The sequence below is a fragment of the Lepidothrix coronata genome, unplaced genomic scaffold (assembly GCF_001604755.1).
Source record: "Lepidothrix coronata isolate B3197 unplaced genomic scaffold, Lepidothrix_coronata-1.0 Scaffold44, whole genome shotgun sequence".
Classification (NCBI taxonomy): Eukaryota; Metazoa; Chordata; class Aves; order Passeriformes; family Pipridae; genus Lepidothrix; species Lepidothrix coronata.
Window position 1 is genome coordinate 2,182,144 of NW_016690224.1, and position 27,551 is coordinate 2,209,694.

A 27,551-nucleotide genomic window follows, 5' to 3' on the forward strand; every position below is an offset into this window, starting at 1 on the left:
TGGGGGGGACCTGGCTGGTAGACTGGGGGTGTCTGATGAATTTCAAACTAATTTGAAACTAATTGGCATTCTGTGAGCAGGGCAAGTACTTCAGGCTGTTGGGTGAGTGAGGCTGGAGCATGGAACAGGAGCTCTACTCTGACACCATGAGCCCTGGATTTCTGGGAAGTGGGAGAGGCTGTGCCTGTTTGGAGCCTGTCTGGTGGCTGTGCCCGTCTCCCAGCAGGGCTGTTGGCTGAGGTACAGCCACTGTGCCCCTGTGCTGGGGCTGAGGGGCTGCTGCTGAGCAGGGGCTGCGGGCAGCGAGTGCAGGGAGCCTCACTCCTCCCTGTACAAAGAGCTGAAGGGCAGCTTGTTAATTTGGAGGCTGGGAAGAAAATGCCAGACGTCATGAGAAGCAGCTTTTGAAGAGGTTGCTCCAAGAAGGCTCGTGCAGCACTGTCACTGAACAGGATTGGAGCACCCACAGACTAAAAAGAATGAGAAGGGGGTGCTGAGGTCTCCTTTTTTGCCTTGGAGAGCAGAGGGGCTTCTGCCTTTTCCTAGAATCATTGAATGGTTTGGGTTGGAAAGGACATTAAAGCTCATCCCATTCCACCCCCTGCCATGGGCTGGGACACCTTCCACTAGCCCAGGTTGTTCCAAGCCCTGTCCTACCTGGCCTTGGACACTTCCAGGGATGGGGCAGCCATGACTTCTCTGGGCACCCTGTGCTAGGGCCTCACCACCCTCACAGGGAAGAATTTCTTCCTAATATCTAACCTAAATTTCCTCTTTCAGTTTGAACATATTGTGCCTTGTCCTGTCACTCCAGTTCCTGATGCACAGTCCCTCTCCATCTCCCTTGTACCCCCTTCAGATCCTGGAAGGTGCTGTGAGGTCTCCACACAATCTTTTCTTCTTCAGACTGAACAGCCCCAGCTCTCCCAGCCTGTCTCCACAGGGGAGGTGCTCCAGTCCCCTTCTCAACTTTGTGTCTGTCCTCTGGATTTGCTCCAACAGCCTTTCTCCTTTTCTGCTGGGCCCCCACATCAAAGACAGGAGCTGGTTCCCGGCCCTTTGTGCGGCATCGAAAGAGCAGAGCAGACTCCCAGGTGTGACTCATTCCCTGCTGTTCTGTGCAGCACGAGGGGATTATTTATAGGCTCCTGCGACATGGAGCTGAGGCATCCAGGCACGAAGGGCTCGTTGGTCCGTTTTGGCTCCTTAATGCTGCCCTTTCCTGGCTGCTGGTGTCTCCTCTCCTGCTCTGGCTGCAGTTCCTCTCTCATTTGAATGGTACGTGCACCTTCCTCGGTGTTGTGGCTCTCCAGGAGCCTGGTGAGCTTATAAATAACCTCTTTCCCTGCCAAGCAGAGCGTGCTGCAAGCCTGGCTCTGGCTGCCAGAGCTGCCCTTTCCCCTGGAGAGGGCTGCCTTCCTCACAGAGCCCTCCCCGCCCTCTGCGTGGCCAGTGTACTGCAAATCCCTTCGGGTGGAACCAGTGGTGTGGCAGGAAAGGGCAGCAGCCCCCGGCCACCCCATTCTCCTGCGAGGGGGGGTTTGGAGCAGACAAACACGAGTTGGCATCTGTCAGTCCAGGCTGCCCTGGGAGGCTGATGGAGAACTTGGGAGCAGGGCTGGGGGCTGGTGTGAGCCGAGGGTTTGGTGTCCACATCAATGCTGAGTCTGCTCAGCCAGAGGGGTTTGAATCACACCAGTGCTCTGGGGAACTCAGAAATACCTTTAGATGTCTTTTGCCAGGAATCAAAGCTCCCACTTTACCTGGGCGTAGCTGCACAAAGCTTCTGCATCACATGGCTCTGCTGCAGGTTTTATCCTGAGGGATGGGGAGAATCTCTTCACAGTGTGTTTGGTGGTGACAGAAGTTATGGACTGAGCTCAAAAACTCGTGTTTTTAGGTTTAAAAAACCTACCATTATCTCTGGATTTAGCATGGACAAGGTGCTCTTAGGGTGTGTGCTCCAACCTCAAAGCCCCTGGGAGAGCACAGGGAAAGTTGTGGGTCCGTGTGATTTTCCAGTGCTTTGATCAGACTGTTTAATCAGTCTGTGTTTGGCACTAGACATCCATCCAGAGCCCTCCCAAGGGGTTTGGGAAGCAGGTTGCCAGTGGAGCCTGTGCATGTGCACATATTTCTGTGGAGTCATTGCAAGCTGCTGGTGTTGCCTGGAGTTTATCCCCAGGTTCTCTATTCCTTTCGGTTTTTCAGGAAAAATGTTTACGTGAACACTGAGATTTTTGGGGAAAAAATTGCCCCATTTCCTGTGCTGCTTTAGAAATTCTCAGTGTGCCTGAACTTTCTCCTTGCTTGGACCATCCCAGCACAGGGAATGAAATAGTCTGGTTCCAGCCATGCCCTCAGACTGGACTGAAGGGGAAACTTCAGGGAGTTGTTTGGTTTCTCCACAATCCACAAGAAACCTGAGAGGAAAGTGTCAGTCTGTGTGTGCACAGCATAGCAATTACCTGATGAGGTGTGTTTTCCTGAAGGCCAGGAGGGAATGCCTCTGCTTTCAAATATATTGTTGGAAAAGCTTTACGAGGCTGTGGCTGCCCCATCCCTGGAAGTGTTCAAGTCCAGGTTGGATGGGGCTTGGTGCAGCCTGGACTAGTGGGAGGTGTCCTGATGCAAAGTCCCTCTCTGGCTTTCTTGAAGCCCCTTCAGATCCTGGAAGGTGCTGTGAGGTCTCCACACAACTTTCTCTTCTCTGGGCTGAACAGCCCTAGCTCTCCCAACCTGTGTCCATGGGGAAGGTGCTCTAGTGATGTCTGTGCTCTGTTGCAGCTGCTGTGGAATCCTGTGTCCTGCACGGCCTGAAGCGGAGGGCAGCCGGATTCCTGCGCAGCAACAAGATCGCAGCGCTGTTCATGAAGGTGGGGAAGAGCTTCCCCCTGGCAGAGGAGCTCTGCAAGAAGGTGCAAGACCTGGAGCAGCTCATTGAGAATGCGTAAGGCACTGGCATTGCTGTCAGTCCTCTGGTCACTTGTGTTTCGGGATGAGGGTGTAGTTTGGGTGTGGTTGGGGATTGCAAGTCCAACTTGAGCCTCAGCAAGGGTATTGCTCCTTCAGTGGAGCAGTGTCTTGCCCTGGGATTTTTCTGTCTTGAATGAACTGGTTGCTTTCCTAGGAGACTGAGTTGTGCCTGTGGCTTAAGCAGGGGTGGGCAAGTCCTTATCCCTCCGCCCCTTCTCTTGTGCCTCAGGGACAGCTGAGCGTGTTGCTCCTGAGCTGTCACGGTTTATGGGCCAGTTCACTAAGTCAACTGGAACCACATTTGCTCTGCCTCAGTGTGCAGGGCTTGAACCTGCAGTAACTCAACTGCTGTTTGAGAGCGGCTCACTCATCCTTGGACAGGAACCAGGGAGATGGATGGAGCAGCTACCTGGGGCAGGAATTTTATGCTGTCCTAAGATAAGCTGCTCTGCCTGTGAACTGCTGTCCTCAGACACATGTGGACACATGTGTGAGCTGGAGGCCTCTGCTGAGGGAGAGGCTCATTTTGGGATGTCTTTATAGTGGGAAACTGATTTAGTAAGTGGTTCCAAATGCAGGTGTGGCCTTCTGGAGCAGGGGGTGGGATAGATGCAGGGAGCATCTCCAGAGCCCTGTCCCAGGCAGTTCCCTGGGCATCCCCCGGCATCCCCAAAACCCTGACCTTGTGCCCCATGAGGTGTGGGAGTACCCTGGGCTCCTGCAGAGCTCGAGGACGAGCCAGTGATGATGTTGTCTCTTGTCTTGCACCTCTAAAGGCGAAACCAAGTCCAGGGCATCCCAGAGAACGTGCGCAAGGTGCCGAAGCTGCCCAACCTGTCTCCTCAGGCCATCAAGCACCTCTGGATCCGCACAGCCCTCTTCGAAAAGGTCTTGGATAAAATCGTGCACTACTTGGTAGAGAACAGCAGGTGAGTGCAGGCACAGACCACCCGTTCACCTGTCCCAGATCACTGCCAGCATCTGTCCCTTTGATGGCACTGGGGGTGTTGCTGTCTGAGTTGTGTCCAAGTGGACCAGAGAAGTCCCTGGATGGGACAGGCCAGTTGTGTCACTCCGTGCCCATCATGGGGACTCTGATGGACACCCTGCTGCTGGTGGCCACTGGGCACTCCCTAAAATAAAGATAGGCCACACTTGCCCTGCTGGTGGTTGGGTTGTCAGAGACTGTGCTATCCTTATCCTCTGGGATCTCTATGCTGAGGTGACCTGTCCTGGGGAAGATCTCCAGTCTTGGGCAGGTTTTGTCAGGAGATGGTGATGTTTGCAATGTGCTGCAGGAGGTGTCTGTTCCACATGGATTTCACAGCTAGAGAAACAGCCTGTTTAAGGGCTTTTTGCCCTTTTCCCACCAAGGGGTGATATAGAAAGAAAAGGGCATACCAATGATTTAAAACCACTGTCTATAACTTTACAGTTCCATTTTGCAGCACTCCAGCTTTCTGCCGTCTTTTATTTCTTCTAGTAAGTACTATGAGAAGGAGGCTCTCCTGATGGATCCTGTGGATGGGCCAATTCTTGCATCTTTACTGGGTAACACTTTCCTCTTACCCTGCTTGCTTTCTAACCCTGTCTGTGATCTGGGTGTGAAATGCAGTTGTTTTCTCTGTGGATCCGGGGGGTGACCGTGGCCATCGGAACACCGATGGCTCCCTTATGTTTGGGCTGTTCCTCTCTGCAGTGGGGCCCTGTGCGCTGGAGTACACGAAGATGAAAACCGCTGACCACTTCTGGACAGACCCCTCGGCGGACGAGCTGGTCCAGCGGCACCGGATCCACAGCTCCCACTGCCGGCAGGACTCGCCCACCAAGCGCCCGGCGCTCTGCGTGAGTGTGGGGGGGCACAGCCCCTCGCTGGGCTCCTCCCAGAGCCACAGCCACGGCTCTGCGCTCCCTGCGTTTGAAAAGGGCTTTGGGGCCCTCTGATGAGGGAAGTCTTTGAGCCAGAAGTGCTGGGAGCATGGTCCATGGAGACTGGCAGGGCACGGGGGCATCGTGGGGTCTGTGCCCCTTGGGAACATCGTGCATGAACGATAAGCAAGGGCAGCTGGAGTCTGCAGTGTTTATTGCAAATAAAGCACACTCCTGGGGCTTTTCTAAGTACAGAAATTATCTTGGCCAGAGCCAGGAATCCTCTTAGAGGACTCTGAGGGAAAGAGTTCTGGTAGTGACTTAAGTGTGTAAGTGAGGAGGAAATGAGCTTCAAGAGGGCTTTTGGAAAGCCAGAGGTGTGTGTGCTCACCTCACATTTGTGGATGGCTCTCTTCCAGATTCAGAAAAGACATTCCAGTGGCAGCATGGATGACCGGCCCTCGCTGTCTGCCAGGGACTATGTGGAGTCACTGCACCAGAATTCCCGTGCCACGCTCCTCTACGGCAAGAACAATGTCCTGGTGCAGCCGGTGAGTTCCTGCTGGGGCATCTGGGCTTGAAAATGCTGCTCTGCCCCTCAACAGCTCATTCTACCCCAAATTGCTCTTCGATGGAGGAAAGCACAGGCTCATTTTTAGTCTGGGAAGGCAGGGAATGGACTGTGTTTGAGGAGGTCCTGGTGATACAGATCCTCCTAGTGGAATGGGAGAGCTCTGCTCTGGTCTGAGTAGAAGCAGGCTCCTCTCCCTGCCCACTCTTTACCATAAAACTGCTCCTCCTGTCCTGTCCTACTTCTTGTAGTCAAATAAATGAAGTGCAAACTGCTTTTAGGTGGAGCTGTTAAGTTTTCCTTGCTGGGCAGCTGCTCCCAGCCCTATCCCAAGCCGGGGAGGTGTCCTGGCGTTCTGCCAGGAGGGTTTTCAGGGCCACTGTGGGTAAGTGAGTGGGCTCAGGGCAGCAGGCAGGGCTGTGTGAGGGGCCAGAACTGGTTCCAAGGCTCAGCCTCGGGCAGCCTGGGGTGGTGCTTCATGTGCCTGGCATTTTCCAGCTCACTCTGTCCCTGTGTTTCTCCCCTCAAGCGAGATGACATGGAGGCAATCCCAGGATATCTGTCCCTTCACCAGACCGCCGACATCATGGCACTGAAGTGGACCCCGAACCAGCTTATGAATGGCTCTGTGGGGGACTTGGACTATGAGAAGAGGTGACTGGAGCAGAGGGGGTGCAAATGTTCCCCAGGGTCAGAGTTTGGATCTGGTGTCCAAACCAGCAGTGTTTTCCTGGTGAATGCAAAGCAAAACCATCCTCCTCAAGTCTGTAATGGCAAGGGATGGGGAAGGAGGGCTGGGGAGGGTGAAGGGAGGTGGAGTGAGATGCTGAGCTACTGCCCATCTCTGCTGGGAAGTGCTCAGTGAGGGAGCTGGGGCTTGTTCCAACACACACAAAGTGGTTTTCCTTTATTGCCCTCGGGGATTTTTCAGGGGAATGCCCTCAGTGGTCTCAGGTTTATCCTGGTTATTGTAATCTGGGAAGATGAGGAGCTCATAAACAGGGAAGAGAATTTGCAGAGAGGGAGTGTGAGCAGTTCCCAGAGGATCAGACCTTGGTGACAGTGTGTGCCATTTTCTGGTGATCTTACGTGCAGGTAATTCAGAGTCCCTTGGATTTATTGGAGTCCCTGGAGCTTGTTCCTCCAGAGGCCCTGAGGTCTGCTTAGTTTGCTTGGCAGGCTGTGTGACCAGGCCCTTTTCCCTGGCATTGCCTGATGGAGTGCTGGTGTTTCCCCGACAGCTGCAATCCTTTCACAGGCTGGGTCATGCCAGGTCCCAATTTGCCTTAGAAACAAAATCCCTTCCCAGCAGCTCCAGTAAAGTGGGAGTGTTTAGAACACTGATGCTTTGACCTAGAGATCTTCTTCAGCAGAACTTGGTCTCAGCTTTGTTCATTCTCAATTGTAGTTTTTTTGGGTTTTGTTTACCTCTGTTCTTTTCATCTTCCCTTTCCTATTGGCCCCTGGGCCATTCAGTTGTGCCTGGTACCCTCCCCCTAAAATGCTATTTTCATCTCTACACTCCTTTTCTGAGTTCTTGACTTGGGCATCAGCCTAAGTTCTAAAACTTCCCAGTGTCAAGACGTGACCAAGGAAGACAGGAGGCAGATGGCACAGTAAGTATGACTGTACAGGGAGTGACTCTTGCACCCCTTCTGTCCTTCACTGCATTCACAAGCCATTTTTAATGTTACTTAAGTGCTATTTTTGTGAAGTGGCAGATGACGCTGCTCCGGATCTGGAAGTTTCCTTTGTTGCACAGAAGTAGGATGTGATGGAGTGCCGACACTCTCAGAGAGCAGTGCTGGGCTCTCCACAGGAATGAAACCCTGGAGACATCCCCTTCCCTGGCTTCCTCCTGGCCCTCCCTGCCCCTCTGCCCTGTCTGATGGCCACTAGCAATCCAGCATGTTCTAGATTTTCTCAGAGCCCTCGAGGTGCCTTTGCTGAGGCAGTTCTTGAACAGAAGCAGCTGAGAGCAAATCTGTTGTCAGCTCTGAAAGAAACCCCACCAGTTGTGAGGGTTTATTTTCCCTCCCTGGGGGCAGGAGCTCAGCAGAGCAGCAGCCCAGGCTTGGACAGCACTGCATGTTCCCTTGGGGCTCCAGGGCCGCTCCTGATGGATCTTGGGGTTCTCCCAGCACTGTAGCAGGGTGGGGAGTCCTTGGGGTGCCCAGAGGGAGTGCTCAGCTCTGCAGGGCTCCATGTCACTCCCTGCAATTGCAAGGATTCATGGGCACGTTGTCTATGTTTGGGAATGGTGTGAGGGTGCAGAAACCACCTGTGGCAGGTGGGACTGGACTTGCCCTGGCTGAGCTGAGGTGGCAGGGACAGTTACTGGTTCTGGAGGGATGTTGTCACTCTCCAGGCTGGTGTCACTGCTCTGGGACCTCCTCCTTTCCGTGACTTCCCCTGGAGCTGATGTGGGCAGAAGCAGAGCCTCTCACATCCCTAAGGCTCATGGCTTCCCTGTCTCTGTTCCAGTGTGTACTGGGACTATGCCATGACCATTCGCCTGGAGGAGATTGTTTATCTGCACTGTCACCAGCAAGGTAAGGCCAGAGCAGGGGCTGCTGGAGGCTGTGGCACCCTGACACCCTGATTCCTTACCTCTGGGGAGTGCCCACAGCTTGGATTTGGCTCCAGGACAGATGTCCAGAGCTCTAGGTGGTCACTATGATGTAAATGCTTCCAGGAAAACCTTTCCACCACCTCCTGGCCGTAGTGCTTGGCTGGGAGTGCTGCTTGCAGAGCAGGGCACTCTGGTTTCCAAGGGTGTGATCCCAGCAAACCTTCTCCAGGGCCCCAGACTTGTTTGGATTCTTCTCCAAGTCCATTACAAGGAAGAAAGTCCTTTTTTTTTTCCATGCTAGAAAGACAATTCCCTGAGCTTTCCTGCCCTCTGCCTTTCGGACTGGTGCTGTTTCCCTCGCTGATGTCTCTTCTCCTCCCTGCTGTCACTGTTGCCAATAGTAGACAGTGGTGGGACGGTGGTCCTGGTGAGCCAGGATGGGATCCAGAGGCCGCCGCTGCGGTTCCCCCGAGGAGGGCACTTGCTGCAGTTCCTGTCCTGCCTGGAGAACGGCCTCCTGCCCCATGGGCAGCTGGACCCACCCCTCTGGTCACAGCGGGGAAAGGTGGGTGCTCTGAAACTGGGCTGTTTCCTGGGGTTCCTGCTGGTGTTCCCGTGTGGAGTGTCCGAAGTGGAGCTGCTGGGGAGAACCCTCTGCCTGGCACTAGTGGCTTCTGTGTTTTAAGTAATCCCCTTCCAAAATTATTAAGGAAGGTGGTCTTAAAAATATGGTGATTTGTTTTAGCTCAAGGCCTTGACCAGCTGAAAAGACCCATTGGAAAAACTCAGGGAGCTGGTGTGGGAGGGCTGCCCATGGGGCAGGGAGGGTTTGGTTCTCATGGGTTGTACATACCCTGTGCTCAACAGGGTTATAGATCCACCCTGTAATGGGAGGCTTAATCCAAAGGCTGCTCCAGCCCAGGGAATGCGCAAAGTCATCCAAGCTGGCAGGGCACGTGCTGTGGTGGGGCAGGAGCTCAGGAAGTGAGTGGTCGAGTGTGGGGCAGCTTGTGAAGGGCTGGTTTTGTTCCCCCAGGGCAAAGTGTTTCCCAAGCTGAGGAAGCGAAGCCCCCAGGGCTCCTCCGAGTCTGCGTCCGACAAGGAGGATGACGAAGCCACAGATTATGTGTTCAGGATAATCTACCCTGGGACACAGGCTGAGTTTGGTGAGTGCAGGGCAGAGTTTTGGGAGGTTCTCATGGGGTGTCTGAGCTGCTGGGACACGGCACGGATGGGCACATGGCAAACCAGGAGGTGATTCCAGAGGAAGAGCTTTGTTTGTGTCAGTGCTGCCTGTTCAATGTCATCATTCCTTCCTGGGAGGATGGACAGGCCCTGGCACAGGTTGCCCAGAGAAGCCGTGGCTGCCCCATTCCTGGAGGTGTTCAAGGCCAGGTTGGACAAGGCTTAGAGCAACCTGGGATAGTGGAAGGTGTCCCTGCCCATGGCAGGGGTTGGAATGAGATAAGCTTTAAGGTCCCTCCCAACCCAAACCATTCCAGGATTCTATCTATGGATTTTTGTTTCAACCTTCTGCTTGCTGTTGAGTCCTTTGTTTCTGCAGCTGCACAACAGCCACAACAGCTTTAATGGACAGTAAAAAAAACCTCTTACACATAACATGAGTAGGAATATTCACTTTGGTCACTCGGGGTTCACTTTCCACCATCACAAGCCCCCAGGGCTGATTCTTCTCTTGCTGCCCCAGGCCAGCTCAGCCAGTGCTGCATTAAATCCAGTGATGTTCCTTCAGTGTGGCTTCTGCAGCACAAAGGGGAGGTCACAGCACCCTTCTCCCATGTGTCTTCAGTTCCTGACTCATAGGGCAAGGGAGGGGATGCTGCTGGATGCACCAAACCAGAAATGTCTCTTAATGTCTGGTGGTGAATGATTTGAACTTGGCTGAGATATCTTTACATTCATCCTCACTCTTCTGTGAGGATACCAAGAACCTTTTTCTGACATCTGGGGACATCACAGGTGACTTTATAAGGGGGAAAACCCACCAGTTTTAGATAGAAGACTTGTGGAGATTTTTTTAAAAAGCTGTGAAATGTGATCAAAACCTTGTTCCTATAGTTTTGAGGCTGTAAGGGGGAAATCACATCCCCTGTGACTCCTCCATGACATCAGTTAAGGTTATACTTGGTTCTCCCTGCCTTTAGCTGACTAACACAATTCAGTGAGTCAGATAAAAATCTGATTGAATCTAAAACAGCAGATAGAGATGCTCCTTTCTGTGGCTGTCTTTTGATCTACCCCTTAAAATTCCATGCTGGGGGCCACATTTGCTGTGAAATGAATTGCTGCCATCTCCTCAGCTGGCGTCATCACAGCCTGTGCCATTCCTGTGGACCTTCCCAGAGGGGGGTGGAACTGCATCATTCTCTCTTGTCTGCAGATTCTTCCTTTCTGCCCTTTCATTTGTGCCCTTGTCCTCTCTCTGTGTCTCTAGTTGCCATTAATGGTACTTTTCACCCATTCCGTGCACCTGTGATCTCTGTGAGTGCTGGGAGAGGGAAGATGACGAGGACTCCAACTACAAGCAGTATGGTGGTGATCCCTAAACGGTGTCTGAGTCTCCTCATCACGTCCCGACCTCCCTGTGCTGCTCTGGGGACCTGCCAGCACCAGTGTAATGGAGCTGTTGTGGTTGGTTGTGTCTGGCATTCAGCTCACCTGTGTTGTCACTTGACAGGTCCTGCAGAGGTGTCCCTGTCCCTGCTGACCATCACTGACCCATCAGCTCAGTGGGAGGGGAAAGGAAGGGGCTTTTATAGAAATATTTCAACATTTTTTCTTGCCGGTACCAGCTGTTCAATACCACAAGCAGGGAGAGTCAGTGAGACCAAGGGTGCGAGGAAACCCTCTCATGGCCAGAAGATGGAATTTCTACCATGATTTAATTTCCAAGGAGGAGTAAATAGGGTTATTCTCCATCTCCTGGCCAGTGTGTGGACACAAGGCTGTTGCAGTAGCACTTCAAGTTTAAGCAGGATTTAGCAAGTGACAATATGCAGAGCTCCTGCTGTCCCTCTCAACCTCTTCATGTCTTCATCTCCTGTCTTGTGATTTTGGTGCTCCCTTCTTTCCCTGAATCTTGGATGGGATCCTAGTGTTTGAGAGGTGGGAGCTTTTCCCTGCCAGTGATCGGCTCTTCCTGGGACAGCAGTTGACTTCAATCCTGTTTTTTCTCATCTGTTTCAGTCTGTTGCAGCCCCTTCTCTGGAGTCTCTGCGTTGGGTGTTGGGTTTCTGCCTTGGTCAGCACAAAGCAGTTTAAGACCAGCTTTCTGAATGAGCTTGTTAATTAGCAGATGGTTCTCTCATCAATGCTCTTTGTTCCCTTTCCTTTCTCCTGAGCTCACCAGTGCCGGTGCTGTGATTCCCTGCAGTGGGTTCTGCCTGGTCGCTGGAGCCTCCTTGGGAAGAGTGGGATGCTGCCTTTGCTAATCAAAGCTGTCTGTTGACCCCCTGTGTGTCCCAGGCTCCAGGGGCAGTGCCAGGCGGTCCCTGATGCTCCTCTCCACTCCCACAGTGCCCCAGGACCTGATGGACGGACCAGGAGCTGTCCTGCCCCCCATGTGGCAACCCAGCACCCGCAAGTCCTCCTGCTCCTCCTGCTCCCAGAGTGGCTCCTCGGATGGGGGCCCGGCCAACGGCTGCAGCCATGAGAGGTACAAGGAGCTGCTGCTCCCATGGGACACGTGGGCACGGCAAAGCCAGGGCATCTGGGACATCTCAGCTGCTCTGTGGCTGTATCCTGGCAGCAGGAATTGCTGCTCTGAGGCTGAGCAGGGTCCTGTGCTGCATCTCTGCAGGCACAGCTGGATCAGTCAGATCAAAGCCAGGCTGAGGGGATGCACGGGAGCATTTCCTCTCCTCACATCCCCTGTGTTTTTGTTGGCAGAGCTCCACTGAAGCTCCTGTGTGACAACATGAAGTACCAAATCCTCTCCCGGGCCTTCTATGGCTGTGAGTACCTGTCACATTCCTACTGCCATGAGATGTGATGGGTGAGGGATAAGGCTCTGGGCCCCAGGCTGGGAGTGGTGCTGAGCCAGCTGCCAGTGGCCAGGGGTATTGGGACCAGTCTATGCACATGCTCAGGATGGGGAGCAAACACATGGACTCTGATCCTTGGACTTGAGCCCAGTGAGCAGCAGCACTGGTGGTCCTGTCCCAGTAGACTCCCTGCTTTGGGATGTGGCTTCAGAGGATCTCCCTCAAAGAACAGACTCATTAGAACTTTCTCCTGCTCTTCACTCTCATGGCTCCCTGAGGTCCAAGGATGATTGTTTGGTTTTCTCTGCTGCAGGGCTGGCCTATTGCAGACACCTGTCCACGGTGAGGACCCACCTGTCTGCGCTGGTGAACCACAATATCGTGTCCTCTGACGTCCCCTGCAGTGCCAGCTCGGGGCTGACTGTGGACATCTGGCAGAGATACCTGCAGGACAGCACGGTAGAGCCAGGGCTCTGGGGACACACCAGCTCTGGTGCGCTCGGGGTGTCCTGGGTGGTTGTAGCACAATGAGGCCAAGCACATTGAGAAGTTCCTCTAGGAGGGAAGTCAGCCAGCCTGTCCTAGGCTGCACAGGGCTCCTAATCCTTGGCACGTGGGAGCTGGGGAATGAATACTGCTCACCTAGACTTGCTTCTGTTCAGAGCCCACCTGGGCAGTGTCTGTCACCTGATTACTGTGGCCTTGAGGGGGGATCTGCTCTGCTGCCAGGCTCAGAGGCACAGCAGTGACCCTCAGTGACCTTGATGGGCCAGTTTCTGGGGTGATGAGCCAAAATGTTCACTCACAGCAGCCTCTGGCTCTACCTGAGCCCAGGCAGGGATCTGAGGGATCATCTGCAGTGGATGGGCAGTGGGTTTGGGGGTAGTCGGGATCTGAGCAGTGTTCCAGGTACTGAAAGGTGGCACGGCTGGGCCTTACACTCAATGGGCCATGTCCTGGCTGTGTCTGTGCACTGACTGAGCTCTTCCCACAGAGTTATGAGGACCAGGAGTTGCTGCGGCTGATCTACTATGGCGGGATCCAGCACGAGATCAGGAAGGCCGTCTGGCCCTTCCTGCTGGGCCATTACCAATTTGGGATGACGGAGGCGGAGAGAAAGGAGGTTGGTGTGGGTGTGCTGCCAGCTCAACAGTGTGGCATTGATGTGCCCTGGGTACTGCACAGCTTGAAGGGTCTGTTTGCAGAGCCCACTGGGCATCGTGTCCACTCTGGACTGGGCTGTAGGTAGGAGCAGGAGAAAGACTCAGATCAGCAGGAATTGACAGGACCAAGCTTGACGCTGCCCTGTGCAGCTGCTGGTTCCTCATGTTCAGTGCCCTGCACACCTCTAGAAAGCAGGGAGGAGATGGATGGGCATTTCCCATCCTAATTTTGGCCAGGTTTTGTGGGTCAGGCACTGTGCAGCAGATGGGTGACTATATCCCATCCAACCATAGTAAACACGAGTGTTCGCTCCTCTGTGCAAGGCTTGGGGGTTCAGAAGGGACTGGGTTTGGGCTCTCCAGGGACAGCCATTCCAAGCCCCTGTGTCCCCCCATGCTGCAGGCTGATGAACAGACCCGTGCCTGCTATGAGCACACGATGGCAGAGTGGCTGGGCTGCGAGGCCATCGTCCGGCAGCGCGAGAAGGAGTCACACGCGGCCGCGCTGGCCAAGTGCTCCTCGGGGGCCAGCCTGGACTCCCACATCCAGAGGATGATGCACAGGGACTCGACCATCAGCAACGAGGTGAGGCTCTGGGGGCTCGGGGGGGCTGTGTCCACCCAGGCTCCCTGCTGAAGAGGGCAGGGACTCCTGGCAGAGGGCAATGGGGCAGCAGGACCCTGTAACTCATTTGTGGGGCCACGTGGCCGAATCCAGACGCTCTCACCAGTCCTGTGAGATATTCCTTGTGGGTATTCTGGAGAATGAGGTACTCATTACCTGGTGCACTCCTGGTGCACATCAGGTTTAGCTCCATGGAAGACTGTTGAAGTAAGGGCAGGGAAGACCATGCTGCTGGCACTGAGGGGCTGTGAAACAGGGCTGTGGGCTTACTGGCTCCCTTATCCATCAGCTGCTCAGCACAGAGGAACCTCAGTATACCCTTGGTACACAGTGCCATCGTGGGACAGAGCTGGGAACACCCAGCTCTGTGGGACTGGCTTTTAGGAGTTAGATCCACAGCCCAAACCAAAGGGTGTGGAGGGAAAAGCCTGTTAAAGGAAAGGCAGTCCTGGGAACAGCGGCCAGGGAGTGTTTCTGTGAGAATTTTGTCCTTGGAGGAGCAGAGCCCAGCATGGCAGAGCACGTGGTGCTGGGTTGCGTGACCTCAGGCTGCCACACTGAGGGCGAGGGGAGGCCCAAATGAACAGGACCTGGGAAATGAGTGCTGGAGACTTGATCTGGTTCCCGCTGGGAAGTTTGTGTGGGTGCTTTGGGAAAGAGATGAGCTCAGCTCCAATCCTGCAGGCTACGTGTATGTACAGAGAGGGAGAGAGGCAGGGAAGGCAGGTCTGAACCAGGAGCTGTTTGGAACTGAATGATGCAGCTCTTAGAGGGGCTGAGCAGAGCTGGGCTACACTGTTGGCATGGCTGTAACTCCAGGAATCATTCCCCTCCCCTCAGCATCTCCACCGTGGTTCTTTGGTTCTTCTGGGAACAGGCACAGGGAGGGGAGCTGGCACAGTTAACACAGGCAAATGTTCACCCTTTTTCCATCTGAACCTGAAATTTCCTGTTTTAATTGCTCCCATGGTAATAGAGGAAAGCTGTCACCCTTCCTCTCTCCATCAGGGCCCTGCCCAGCAAACACCCACAATACAAGGGTGGAGACAACTCCTGCTGGTCTGAATGTGCTGTATTTTCTTAAAATCCTTTTGTTTGTGTGTGATGTCATTCCATGCTCTGCACATCTGCTCAGATAACGGGGAGGACTCACACTGATCGAGCACTGGCTGCTCAGAGGGAATCCACAGGGCTGAGCATGGAGCTGGTGCTTGCAAAGCCCAGCCCTTCCCTCTGTGCTTCAGCTGGAAGCCAGAACAGGGTACTCGTGACTTTAAGAGGAGCTGCCTCCACTAAGTCTGGCTTAAAACATCAATATTTGTCCTTTAAGAAAAGGAAAAGAGCATGAATATGCTTGGAGGGCCTGTTTTATAGCCTGTGACTTCATCGTTTATGTAAACTGAGCTGGGCTGAGCCGCATTGCTGCCAAATTAGGACAGAGATTTGTAGAAATTTGCACTCCAGCGAGGCAGTGTGACCTCTCTGCAGGCCAGAGGAAAGCGGCTCCTTCCAGACCCAACACGCAGCTCTTGACAACTGCACTGACCTGGGACTTTGGCTTTTGTCACCTTCCCCAGCAGTCGGTGACAGTGGCTGAGGCAGAGCACTGCTCTGGGTGACACACACAGCAGAGTCAATGTGATGGGAACGTCCTTCATGGGTCAGATAGGAGAATTTACTGGATGCATTTTCTGCTTGTTCTTCACCTGCAGAAATGCCACCTCTGCTTGAGCTCCCCCACCCAGACCCTGTGCTCTCTGCCTTCTCATTGCCCTTTTCCCTCTCCCTTGCAGTCCTCCCAGAGCTGCAGCTCCGGCCGACAGAACCACGCCCGGCTGCAGAGTGACTCCAGCTCCAGCACCCAGGTGAGCTGCAGCACCTTGTCCCCTCCTTTTCTTGTCCTCACAGTTCTGCCCTGGCTTGGTCTGACCCCTCAGCCATAACCATGGGGATCTCTGGCAAACAGAACCAGTGTTGGTGGAGGTAAATGAGTCCCCAGCCTGCTTCGGAGCCACTAAGGTCAGAACTGTGCTCCGCTTGTGGTGTTGAATATTCACCTGCCTGCTCTGCCCCATGGCTGTCACACTTGAGGGCCTGTGGCTGCTCCCTCTGTTACTGCCCAGGTGTTTAACACCTGTTTAAATCACTTTCTGCCCATTGTATAACACCAAGCAAAGCATAGCCCTTCAGAGCAGGGATTTGTGGGTTTGGAGTTGTGCAAATGACCAAATGCTGGCTCAAATCCAAGGAGAGGAAGCTAAAGGGTAATTTTCCTCTCCCTCCACTGTTGGGAACATGGGCTCTGTGAGTACACAGCTCTTGGGAATATGGGCACTATGTCCCCAGCAGTTTGCTGAATTCCCATGATGCTCCCCTGCATGTCTCTGCTCACACTTTGCAGGTGTTTGAATCTGTGGATGAAGTGGAACAGACTGAAGTAGATGCTCAGCTGGAAGATGGCAAACAAAGCAAGGTCCCCAATGGGACAGTTCCCAATGGCACTTGTTCCCCTGATTCTGGCCACCCCTCTTCCCAAAACTTCTCCATCACATCAGGGTTCTCAGAGCGCAGCTTCAGCAATGAGGACAGTGCCCTGGAAACCAATAAATCCTCGTCCAGCTCCCAGGGAAAGGTTGGTGGGTCCGATGTGCCAGCCTCAGTGGACACAGATGGTGTCCAGCAGGAGAAGCTGCAGGGCCAAGACAGCCTGGAAGGTGAATTTCCCAGCGCTGGAAGTGTGGACTTCGTTCCCATGGGTGAGGGCCCGGCGGGGGCCCTGAGTGACACCGTGGCCCTGACTGTGGTGGAGAGCTGGGCAGACAGTGAGGCTGAGAAGCAGAGCTTGGTGGAGAGTGAGGACAACCTCTCTGAGGAGCCAGAAATGGAGAGTCTGTACCCACAGCTGGATTCCCTGGCTGTGGCTGTGACTGATCTGACCAACAGTGAAACATCTGCTCTCTCCTCCACGGGTGTCACCTACTCTGTAAGTATGGACCTGTTCAGGGTGGGTTTCTTCCTGGCTGCCTCACTATTTCACAGAACCACAGAATCCCAGAATAATTGGGGTGGGAACGGACCTCTGGAGATCATCCAGTCCAACCCCCCTGCCAAGGCAGGGTCACCTGGAGCAGGTGACACAGGAATGTGTCCAGTGGGTTAGGAATGTCTCCAGAGAGGGAGATTCCATACCCTTCCTGGACAGCTGTTCCAGGGCTCTGCCACCCTCCATGGAAAAAAGTTCTTCCTCATGTTGAGGTGGAACTTTTTTGGTTTAGTTTACGGCCATTGCTCCTTGTCCTGTCACTGGACAGCACTGAACAGAGTCTAGCACAATCCTCTGACACCCCTTGGAGATATTTGTATGGATTGATGGGATCCCCTCTCAGTCTTCTCCAGACTAACCAGGCCCAGCTCCCCAGTCTCTCCTCATCAGAGAGATGCACCAGACCCCTGTGGTCTCCACTGGACCCTCTCCAGTAGCTCCTTGTCCTTCCTCAGCTATGAAGATCAGAACTGAACACAACACTCCAGATGTAGCCTCACCAGGGCCAAGTAGAGGGGCAGGACTGACCTGCGTTTGCCCCGTGCTGATCCCATAGCTGGGTGTAGAGGGGCTCCCACTTCCCACCCAAACTCTGCCCTGTCACTCCATTGCCCTTGCAATCCTTTTTTTCTTTGAGAGCAAATCAACTTTGCTCTTGTTTTGGGCAGCCAGAGCTGCTGGACATGTACACAGTGAACCTGCACCGCATCGAGAAGGACGTGCAGCGCTGTGACCGCAACTACTGGTACTTCACCCCGGCCAACCTGGAGAAGCTCCGCAATGTCATGTGCAGGTGGGAGCTGGGGGGGTCAAGGGGCTTCCTGGAATTCACCTTGACGCTGGAGCCCTGAACTTTGCTCTGGCTACTGAGTTTTACCTCCTTGACTTCTGCTCCCAAATCCCCTCATCATCCCAGCACCGGGGCTGCTGCTCCAAGAACACAGAGGTTCCCAGACCAAGGTGTCCCATGCTTAGAGGTGTCCAGCTGTCCCTTGACTGTCATGTGCTGGGTTTTTGGCCAAGGTAGAGGCTGCCTGAGCTGCCTGCACCCACTGCACTGGATTTAGCCTACCTGCTCTCTGGAATATGCCTGGAAAAGGGTTTAACAAGCTCACAGAGCCATAGTGCTAATGAGGAAGTACCTGAAGTGCTGGAATGGTTATTGCCTACCCAAAACCCCAGGAGAGAGCCAGACATGGATCCTTTTTTGAGTTTCTTTACTGAGTCCCTATGACTCAGAGCTGGCTGAGTGACACTCACCAACTCAGACCCACTCCAGCTCAGCCGCTGCTTCACGGGCAGCAAAGGATAAAATATTATTACTCATCCCGCAAACATGAGGAGAAGCTGCTGTTCCATCAGCGCTGTCACTTCATCTGACAGCCAAAGCTGGAGATCTCTGCTGAGATTAGAACTTCAGTACAGCAGATTTTGGAAAACCAGTGGTCAGGCTGGAAAAGATCGTTCCCTTGTGCCAGCAGCAGATCTGAGCCCTTTCTGAACACATTTTGACTTGCTACCAAATAAGGGAAGATATCCCTGCAGGGCTGGCTGCTTCCTGGGACACTGGGAATGGCAAGGCAAGGCAGGCAGTATTATGCACAGAGAATCAAGAGGATGATTTGAGGGGGAAGGATGAGAATGAGAAATAAATTAACAAATTCCATCAGTCTCTGTCCTTTAACCAATGACCCTACTGTGCTGCGCTTTCCAGTTTTGCTTTTCCCTGCACTGATTTTTCCATGCAATGGCCATGGCACAGCCCTGAATGGACACCCTGGGACATAGCCATGGCAGGGTGTCAATCCAGGACTGTGCCATGCATGCCTGACTTGGAATTTAATAATTTACAACACAAAGATAACAGAATAAACAGGTGAGATTTCCCCCCTTATCCCAGGAAGGGAGGCAGGGCACGGGCAAAGGAGGTACCAGGCAGTGGCACTTGGTCACCTCTCCTGCTCTCTCACACAGCTACATCTGGCAGCACATTGAGATTGGCTACGTGCAGGGGATGTGTGACTTGCTGGCCCCTCTCCTGGTCATCCTGGATGATGGTGAGTGAGTGGCTCTGCTTTCCCTGTCCCTTTGTGGGATCATGTGGGGGAATCTGCCAGGCTTGTGGTGGCTCTTTGCATAGAGGGTCCCATGCTTAGAGGTGGGGAGCACGATCCCCTTTGTCCTTGGTGCTGTCTGGCTCCCAGGAGCCCAACCTGGGGACAGGGTGGACTTTTTGGAGGGATGTTCCTGCTGCAGGTGGCTGTGGGAGCAGGTGCAGCAGAGCCTGTGCAGCCCAGCAGTGGTGTCTCTCCTCCCTGCACAGAGGCTCTGGCTTTCAGCTGTTTCACCGAGCTGATGAAGAGGATGAATCAGAATTTCCCCCATGGAGGAGCCATGGACACCCACTTTGCCAACATGAGGTCACTGATCCAGGTAAGGGGTCCTGGCGTGTGGACAGTGGCTTTTCACATCCGAGGGGGAAAGCTGGTGGTGGGATGGGGGTCTTGGAAGGGCTGAGAGGGGTTTCAGTGGTGGGAAGCAAGAGGGGAGAGCACAGGCTCTAAAGACAGCCTGGAGTGATGTGTGCCAGGAAAGGGAGGGATGAGTTGGTGGAGCTGGTGCAGTAGGAAAGCAGTGGGAGCAGAGGGAAGCAGGCAGAAGGATGGTTGCGGCCTCCTGTGTGCACTGCTGAGTTTCCTTTCGCTTTTCTTGACAGATTCTGGACTCTGAGCTCTTTGAGTTGATGCACCAGAATGGGGATTACACTCATTTCTACTTCTGCTACCGATGGTTTCTCCTGGACTTCAAGAGAGGTGTGTGCTGAGACCACCCAGGCTGGGGGTGGGCAGGGTCTGCCAGGCTTCCAGGCTTCTCAGCACACTCTGCAACTTAGTAGTTTAGACTTAACTCTAAATTCCTTTTCACTTTTCCCTGGCTTGTGTGGGGCTGACTGTTCCGTCTAGATGCAGAACCTGTTTTTCCAGGGCTGCTGCTGAGCCTCACCAGGAGTGTGTCCTGAGGCCTGTGCCACCTGATGCAGGCCAGAATGTGTCTCCGTACAGGTGACTGACTTATTGCTTCCAGCTGGAACAGGTTCTTGTGGAAAGAAGCCTCCCAGCGTGTCTCCCCAGCGCTGCTGTGAGCTCTGTGAGTCAGGATGCTGTGAAGCCATGGCTGGTGTGGTAAGTGCTGGGCTGTTCTGTTCTCAGAGCTGGTGTACGACGACGTGTTCGCCGTCTGGGAGACCATCTGGGCCGCCGCACATGTCTCCTCTGCTCACTACGTGCTCTTCATAGCTCTGGCCCTGGTGGAAATGTACCGGGACATCATCCTGGAGAACAACATGGATTTCACAGACATCATCAAGTTTTTCAACGGTACAGCTTGTGTTCTGTCAGGCTGAATCTGTGGCAGCTGCTCAGATGTGTGCAGCACGTGGCTGGGTGTAGGCAGTCATGTCTGGGCTCTGCTGTAAATGTTTAACACACACAGAGCAGTGTGTGGTTGTGGAACGCGGTGGTAGAGCCCTTGTGCCCCTAAACAGTTGGGCTCTGAGGGGTCTGGTGGTGCTGGGGGAATCCCCACCATCCTCAGCCCTGGCCCACCCGGACATGTTGAAGGGAGCTGAGAATGTAGGTTATGCTTCCTGCTGGCTACCACCATCCTGAGGAGCTCTCCAGAGCCAAGTGTCTCTGTGATGGATGGTGTTGGGAATGTGGGCAGGAGCTCACAGCTTTAGCTCTCACCTGGAGCTCAGATGAGGAGCTGTGGGGCTGGGCCTGCTCAACTCTGACCTCTCTGGGTTCCTCTGTCTGTGTTCCAGAAATGGCCGAGCGACACAACACCAAGCAGATCCTGAAGCTGGCTCGGGACCTTGTCTATAAAGTGCAGACTCTGATTGAGAACAAATGAAGGACACAGGGCAGGCGAGGGATCCAAAGAGCCGGGACTCCCCTCCGATGCTTCCTCCCTTCTCCTCTTTCTCCAAGTGCCACACCTGTGGAACTCAGGCAGTGGGACACGTGCTGCTGGCTGAGCTGGGAGTACCCTCTGCTCCCCAAGTGCTGTGCCAGGGGCCCCAGCTCAGACCTTCTGCAGTGACTCAACCAAAGATCCGTCTAGGTGTGTGTTACCCATCGGGAGCAGGACCAGGCAGTCACTTCCTGGCCTTGCTGCAGCAGAAGGGCAGCAGGTGTGTGCCCACCACAACTGCCCAGGCATTGCCAGCATCCCAGGGCAGAGCTCAGGGGTGGGGAGAGCAGAACTCCACGTCCTTTGTGGCACAGACATAAAGCTGCTTCCTGGCAGTGGGAAGGCAGCCAGTCTGTGAGCCCAGACAGCACAGGGATGCTGCCATTCCTCAGCTGCTTACCAACATGATGAGGTTCTGCCAGTAACAGGGGGGACTTTGATCACAGAAATTCCTCTTTTGATCTTGTCCCTTGATGCGTTGCATCCCCTTCAGTATTTTATTTTCCAAGGCTCTGTTTTCTCCCTGGGATTTACATTGTTCTGACAATATCTGAGCACACAACAGTTTCATCTCTGGATGGATTTTCAGAACAGCTCCAAACTCAGCACTGGGTTTGTTGTTTTTTCTGTAACCCTCTCTGAACACTGGGAAATCTGGTCCTGACCTCCTCTGGGAACTCCCAGCTGGAGGTTTTCTTACCTGCCTTACTTTAGCTGCTTGTGGTAGGAGTCTGGTCTCCCTGTCATTCCTTTGCAGCCCCTGTGAGGAGAGGGCTCCTCAGAAGGCAAGTCAGAGCTCCTGATTATCTTGGCTTTCCCTCTGATGGTGCCTGTCTTCTCCTCTGGCCATTAAGACCGGCTGCTCAAAGCTCGACAGGGCAAACAATCCCCTTGGTGCCTGTGGGTTTTCCATGTGCTGCCAAGCCCCCTAAGCCCACCAAAAGTCTCCAGTTAGATCTTGGTGGGTTTCCCCCACATGTCTGTGAAGAGAAGAATAGCCCAAGGTCTCTGAGTGGTCTTTGCTTTGGGAAGATGCACTTGTGTGGCCACTTTTCCTGCAGTGGCTCCAGTGTTGGGGCTGGAGCCCGCTGCATGAAGTGCCTCTCAGCTGCTGTGTCCTCAGCCCTGCAGAGGGGTCGGAGTCATTTTTCAACTCAGGTAAAAACAATACAGGCAAAGGAGAGGTGTGGGTGGCTGGAGGGTCCAGCCCAGCTTGGGGGCGGGGGGAGTTGTGCTGTGGCCATGGGGCAGGCACTGGGTTGGAGCCCTCTCTCTCTAAGGGTACTTTCTCTCAAGTTTTGCTGCAAAAATTTGTGTTCCCCTTCTGTGCAATGTGTGATGTGTGTGTGCTCTCCTCCACTCCTCTGCAAGGGAAGGCCCTGCTCCTGCCTTGCTGCTGGAGTGCTGCCCACGGAAGGGAAAGGGCCCTTCCCTTCTCCCGTGTCTGTGCTGTTTTGTGTTGGCTTGTGGCACGTGTCAGATGTTGCTTGCAGAAAACAGATGTCAATCTGCACAAGAGAAAACTGCTGCTTCAGGGAGGTTCTGTGGAGCGTGGTGAAGTGGTTTGCTGCTTGAGCAAATGGGGTGGAAAAATGAGCACTTTCTGTATGCTGGGACATGGAGGTCACAGCTGGAAAAGGCAGGGAGAGCGGCACATCCTGAACCTTTGGGGGAAGAGGCTGTGGCAAGGGGGAGAGCAATGGGCAGCCCTTTGCTCCTCATAATCCCAACAGATGTGTACAATGATCTAGGAAATTCCTTGCAGGAGTTTCCTGCAGTAAATCCCCAAAGGGTGCTGGTCTGTAGTAGCTCAGGAAACAAAGAGCTTCAGATCTGCCAGTTCCTCTGTGAATCTTCCATCTTTCCACCAAGCACAGCAAAAAGCTCCTGCCCTCTCTCCATCCCAGGCTGCTCCTGTTCCCTCGAGGTTCTAGGACAGAATTGTCCTGTGTAACCTGTCCAGAGGGGAAGGGAAGTGCTCTGCCCTCCTCTTCCTGAGGGACAGGAACCGACAGGTCTCCTGAAACACAGTCTGACCAAGCAACATCTCTGACATCTTTGAAGCTTCTTTCCTTGGTTCTTAAACAAAAACAGCCAAGAAATTCTGCACAATATTTGCTGTCTGTATTAACTGAGAGTGTCTTTGGGCCGCTCAATAGCAGTGTTTTTTGAATAATTTCTGAGGGGAAAAAATGTATTTATTTATTGATTGTACCTGACTGTGTGTCCTCGTGTGCTGGCGTGTGAATGTGTGCTGTTGTGCAAATGGAGATAGGCATTTTCAATGTTCTTTACGATATCTTGTACATGTTTACCAGAGAATCGTGTCTATATATAATATATATACAGTATAGAGAGAAAATATGTGAATTAAGTGGGTTATTTTTTGAGGGGGGGGGTGAGAAATCTTTTGCTTCTAAGAACTGTGTGGTTTCTATAGCACCTATTCCATGATGTGCCAGTCTGTTGCTGGGAGAGTTGTTGTGGTGGGGCAACAGGAAGCTCAGAGCAGAACCACCATCGTGACCTCAGCTTGGCTTCATCTTAGTTCTGACTTTAAAACTGGAAAGGAAGAAAAAAAAGGAGGAAAGAAGCTCTGGTGCTGAGTGTGCAGGAGCTACTCTGCTCGAGCTGTGTGGGGTCTTGTGCCTTGCCTGGGGATTTGCTGGGTGAGAACAGTTGCAGAGTTGGGGTTTGGTGTGTCGTAGGTAAATTGGATAGTCCAAAGAGGAGTCTGTCACTTAATTTAGGACTAAAAGTGTCTGGCCACCCTGTTTGGGTAGGGAGGGAGTGTCCCTGGCCCATGTAGAGCATTGGAACTGAGTCCTCACCAGCCCCTGCTGCAGGCAGAGCCCCATGTGCTGCTCCACCCTAATCCCTACAAACATCAGGAAAACCATTTGCTCACTAAATTCCTTGAGTGTTCAGACTTGAACCTGAACATGGAGGTCTAGCTTTGTGTTCCCAGGAGGTCAGAATCAGTCTGTGACAATCCCTGTGCTCTGGCCCTGTCCATGCCTGGTCCCAGCTCTGGTTTGGACATCTTTCCCAAGTCTCAGTGGGGGCAGCTGTGCTGGGCCCTCCAGGGCAGGTTCTTGTGCTTGTGGAGACCCACAGCAAGGCACCCCCAGGTTTGGGGCTCTGATGGCTATAAACTCCTAAAATGGAAGCAAAAGGTTTGTTGTGCAGCTGTTTATGGGCATTCTCTGGCCCAACCTTTCCTGCATGGCTCTGCCCCCAAGCTAGACCACCCTGAGATAAAGCCTTGTGCTGGGGTTCCGACAGTGGGAATCGTGGCCTTGGAATCCAGCATGGATCTCTCCCAGCTGTGCAGCCATGGAGGAGAAGCCTGTCACCAGGGAGTGCTTGTCCATATACAGCAATCTTGTCTGGCTCCTTGGGGGAGAGGAATGTCTCACCCCAGCAGCTCCGTGCAGCTGAGCCCCCCCCGCAATGGCACTGTGAGCTGGGGACTATCTTTAGCCTGTTGTTGGTTCTGTGGGACCAGGGACTGGAGCTGCTGTGCCTTAAACTGACAAGAGGGAAGGGTTAAATTGGATTTTAGGAAGAAATTCTTCCCGGTAAGGGTGGTGAGGCCCTGGCACAGGTTATCCAGAGAAGCTGTGGCTGCTCCATTCTTGGAAATGTTCAGGGCCAGGTTGGACGGGGCTTGGAGCAACCTGGTCTAATGGAAGGTGGAAGGGGGTTGGAATTGAGATGGCTGTAAGATCCTTTCCAACCCAAACCATTCCACGCTTTCTGATGAGACTGCTGCATTCTTCTCTGGGGTGCAGCAAGGTTTGCATCCCACTTCCTGCCAGCCCTGTTCTCAGCTCTGGGTCGCTCCAGAGCCGAGCCTGAGGAAGGATGTGCTCCACAGGCTGAGCTGTTCGGCTCCCATCACACCTCACTGAGCATCCACAGAGCTGTGGGGTTTGGGGTTTATCTCATGCTCGAGCTGCTCTGCTCAGATAATCTTGGTGTGTTTAAATCCAGTGAATGTTTGTGTCCTGGCCCCGCGTCCCCCTGAGGGAGTGACTAATGGATTCTCTGCCTGCGTTTGAGCTTTCTGCTGATGCAACCTTCCAACGAGCTCCTGGTACCCATCTCTTTTGGTGTTAACTCATGCAGACCCTTTAGAAATTGTCTTTGTTCCTAAAATGTGTGATTTTTCTAGGAGTTTTTATCTTACTATGTTGAGTCTCTGAGCTGCTTTGCTGTGAACATTTTTCTTGAGGACTGAGAGGGTTTTTTTACATGACAAATTCTTGCTGCCTCCCTGTCCTGCTCTCATCCAGCCCCTGACATGGTGAACATCCCTTAGCTTATCCAAATGCACCTTGTAGTGCAACTGGAGCCAGCAGTGGAACTGCAGGTTTCAACCATTGTCACTGATGAGTGAAAAACAGGCCAAGGGGAGGGATGTTCTTGATGTGGCAAGAACATGGGATCACAGATCTGCTGGGAACCCATCCATGGGTAAGCTGAGCCCATCCCAAAATCCCACCCTGGAGACATAAGCCTTGTGGCCAAGAACAATTTATGGAATGAGATTCTTCCCATTCTTTGTTCTTTATTTGTTATATATTTTACCCTGCCTGCCTACTTTCCCTCTCTTTCCCAGTTTATCCTGAGTAGCTGCCTGGTCCCCTGGGAGCCACTGTGGCCAACAGGTTTCAGAACAGGGATGGGACTAGTTTTGGGATTCTCATCACCTAAGTTTGCTATTAAAAATATCTTATAGTATCTTAAATCACTGCTTTCTACGGGCACTGATCTTCAGCCAATGGGAGCCTCTGAGCCTTTGATCAGTAGGACCAAAATACTTTTCATGTCATCAAAACCTCTGTCTTATTTTTCACTCCATTCAGGATTTTCCCCGAGTACCCAGCACTTCTGGGCACGTCTTCAGCATTTTACTATTGTATGAGCACAAATTGATAGAGAAAGAGCACAATGTAGAGATGGAGTGACAACTTTCTAGCACTGTGGAAGGGTTGGAACTCTGACACTCTATGTCAGAAATTCCTGTAAAAGTTTTTTCAGACACCCTGAACTAGATCAAATGTTCCTCTGATCGCACTGACGGTCAGTACCCTCGTTACCTGCCCCAAATAATCCTGTTTCAGTGATTAAGGCACCTGAATTGTCGTGGTCCCCAGTGACACAATGTTTCTGTTCTCTGGTGGCTGTGTGGGCCACAATCGAGGCTGTTCCGGTGCTGTTCACATAGCTCGGTGTGTGACTTCCTTCTGAACTTTGCCCGAATTCTGAACTTCCCAGGGAACGTTCACTGTTGGAATAGCCATGGAAGTCTTCTAATGTGTCTAATTTTAGATTAGTGATACCTTAAATTCCCGTTCAGTAGTTGAATAACTTCCTTTTATAAATGGATTTTGCACATGGAGGCTGAGCAGAGCCCAGACAGAGCTGCAAGTGATGGTCCCTTCTCCATGGTGGCTCCTGAGCCATCAGTAGTAGGACATGACTAGGAGCAAGGGCACTTTGCATCAACTCTTTGATAAGGGGGAAAAGCACCACTTATCCTTTTATTTTAATCAATTTATTTTTTTAATCAATGCTAAAATTTAAACTATGCACAAGATCTTAAGTACATGGAAGTTTTAGGAATGGGTGTGGCTTTGCTGCCAAGGACGATAAAGAATTGAAAATCCTGATCCTGGATACTGAGAGAATAAAGATTTTATTGTCATGGCTATGTAAGATTGACTGAAATTCTCAGAAATTCAGTTTCTCCTTGGAGAGTAATTCCCAGGAGCCAGGGACGGAGAATCTATTTTCCCAAACAGAATTAATGAAAACTCTTGTTGAAAATCCAACAACCTCAGACCCACGATTGTCACTTCCCTCATGCACGGAGTGTTCTGGAGAGCTGGGCAGGGTGAGTGGCTGCCACAGCCATCACAGGGGGACACACACCATCCCAGGCTCTTTGGGACAGGGAACTGCCCCTCAGTGCAGGGATTTGAATGTATCTGATGTCCTGGCATTAGACTTTTCTGTTGCCCTACACTGAATTGCTGCTTTTCTCTGTTTTGATGCCATTTTGGTCTCTGGGAGTTGCTCTATCTGAGCTTAACGAGCACTTACGGCTTTTAATCTCTTTGTAGAAGTGCTGCTAATGTTCTTAGATTATCTGAATTCCACACTGTGGTATAATATCTGTTTTATATTATTTTATTCATGCTTTTGGTTTTTTATGTAAACTGTTCCTTATTGTTGTTCAGAAAGAAAAATTAAAGCTCTATTCTCTATGGTTAATGTATTTTCCAATCAGTAAGACCCTGGTTGTTCTTTCTGGCTGCGCGTCCCTGGGAAGGGAGCGAACAGGGATAATCCGAAAAGGGAGCACCCAAAATGCTGCTTCTGCCAGCACTGGGGGTTGTCTGTGCTGCACCCAGAGGTGCTTGTTTTGGGGGAACAGTGGGATGCTGAGTGCTGTTATCCTTGCTCTGAGATCTGGGTCTCTGTCTGGGGGGGTGATGCCAGATTCCACAGGGCGTCCTGTGTGTTGTGCCCAAGCATCTCTGTCACGGGCAGGGGGAAGGTGGGGGTTTGCAGAGGTATGACTAATGCTGGAAAACCAGCCCTCCACATCCCTTCATATCCCAGCATATCCCCCACTGCCCTGGTCTCACTGGGAGTGGCCCTTTCCTGTGACTGCCCTTTCTCAAGTTGAGACCCTGAAGCAGCTCTACACACCCTGAGCCCATTCCAGAGCCAGCTCTCTGCTCT

At 52.8% G+C, this 27,551-nt stretch overlaps 1 protein-coding gene across 2 annotated transcripts in view; it reads left to right on the forward strand.

Moving 5' to 3' along the window:
* The window catches only part of SGSM1 (small G protein signaling modulator 1), a 39,093-nt gene extending 12,028 nt beyond the window's left edge, over positions 1-27,065 (forward strand). Inside the window, exons 4-26 of one of the 2 annotated variants that reach the window (XM_017814411.1) lie at positions 2,788-2,950; positions 3,753-3,905; positions 4,460-4,527; positions 4,676-4,821; positions 5,265-5,396; positions 5,946-6,070; positions 7,901-7,968; positions 8,390-8,553; positions 9,025-9,154; positions 10,444-10,623; positions 11,526-11,664; positions 11,898-11,962; positions 12,306-12,451; positions 12,987-13,115; positions 13,559-13,741; positions 15,574-15,645; positions 16,182-16,763; positions 17,492-17,616; positions 18,798-18,880; positions 19,147-19,256; positions 19,540-19,636; positions 20,033-20,200; positions 20,647-27,065. In XM_017814411.1, coding sequence (XP_017669900.1) covers positions 2,788-2,950; positions 3,753-3,905; positions 4,460-4,527; positions 4,676-4,821; positions 5,265-5,396; positions 5,946-6,070; positions 7,901-7,968; positions 8,390-8,553; positions 9,025-9,154; positions 10,444-10,623; positions 11,526-11,664; positions 11,898-11,962; positions 12,306-12,451; positions 12,987-13,115; positions 13,559-13,741; positions 15,574-15,645; positions 16,182-16,763; positions 17,492-17,616; positions 18,798-18,880; positions 19,147-19,256; positions 19,540-19,636; positions 20,033-20,200; positions 20,647-20,735 — 3,317 coding nt within the window. In that variant the 3' untranslated portion in view covers positions 20,736-27,065. The remainder of the gene's footprint in view (positions 1-2,787; positions 2,951-3,752; positions 3,906-4,459; positions 4,528-4,675; positions 4,822-5,264; positions 5,397-5,945; positions 6,071-7,900; positions 7,969-8,389; positions 8,554-9,024; positions 9,155-10,443; positions 10,624-11,525; positions 11,665-11,897; positions 11,963-12,305; positions 12,452-12,986; positions 13,116-13,558; positions 13,742-15,573; positions 15,646-16,181; positions 16,764-17,491; positions 17,617-18,797; positions 18,881-19,146; positions 19,257-19,539; positions 19,637-20,032; positions 20,201-20,646) is intronic. The other variant, XM_017814412.1, reaches the window with a different exon arrangement.
* Positions 27,066-27,551: the final 486 nt, after the last annotated feature.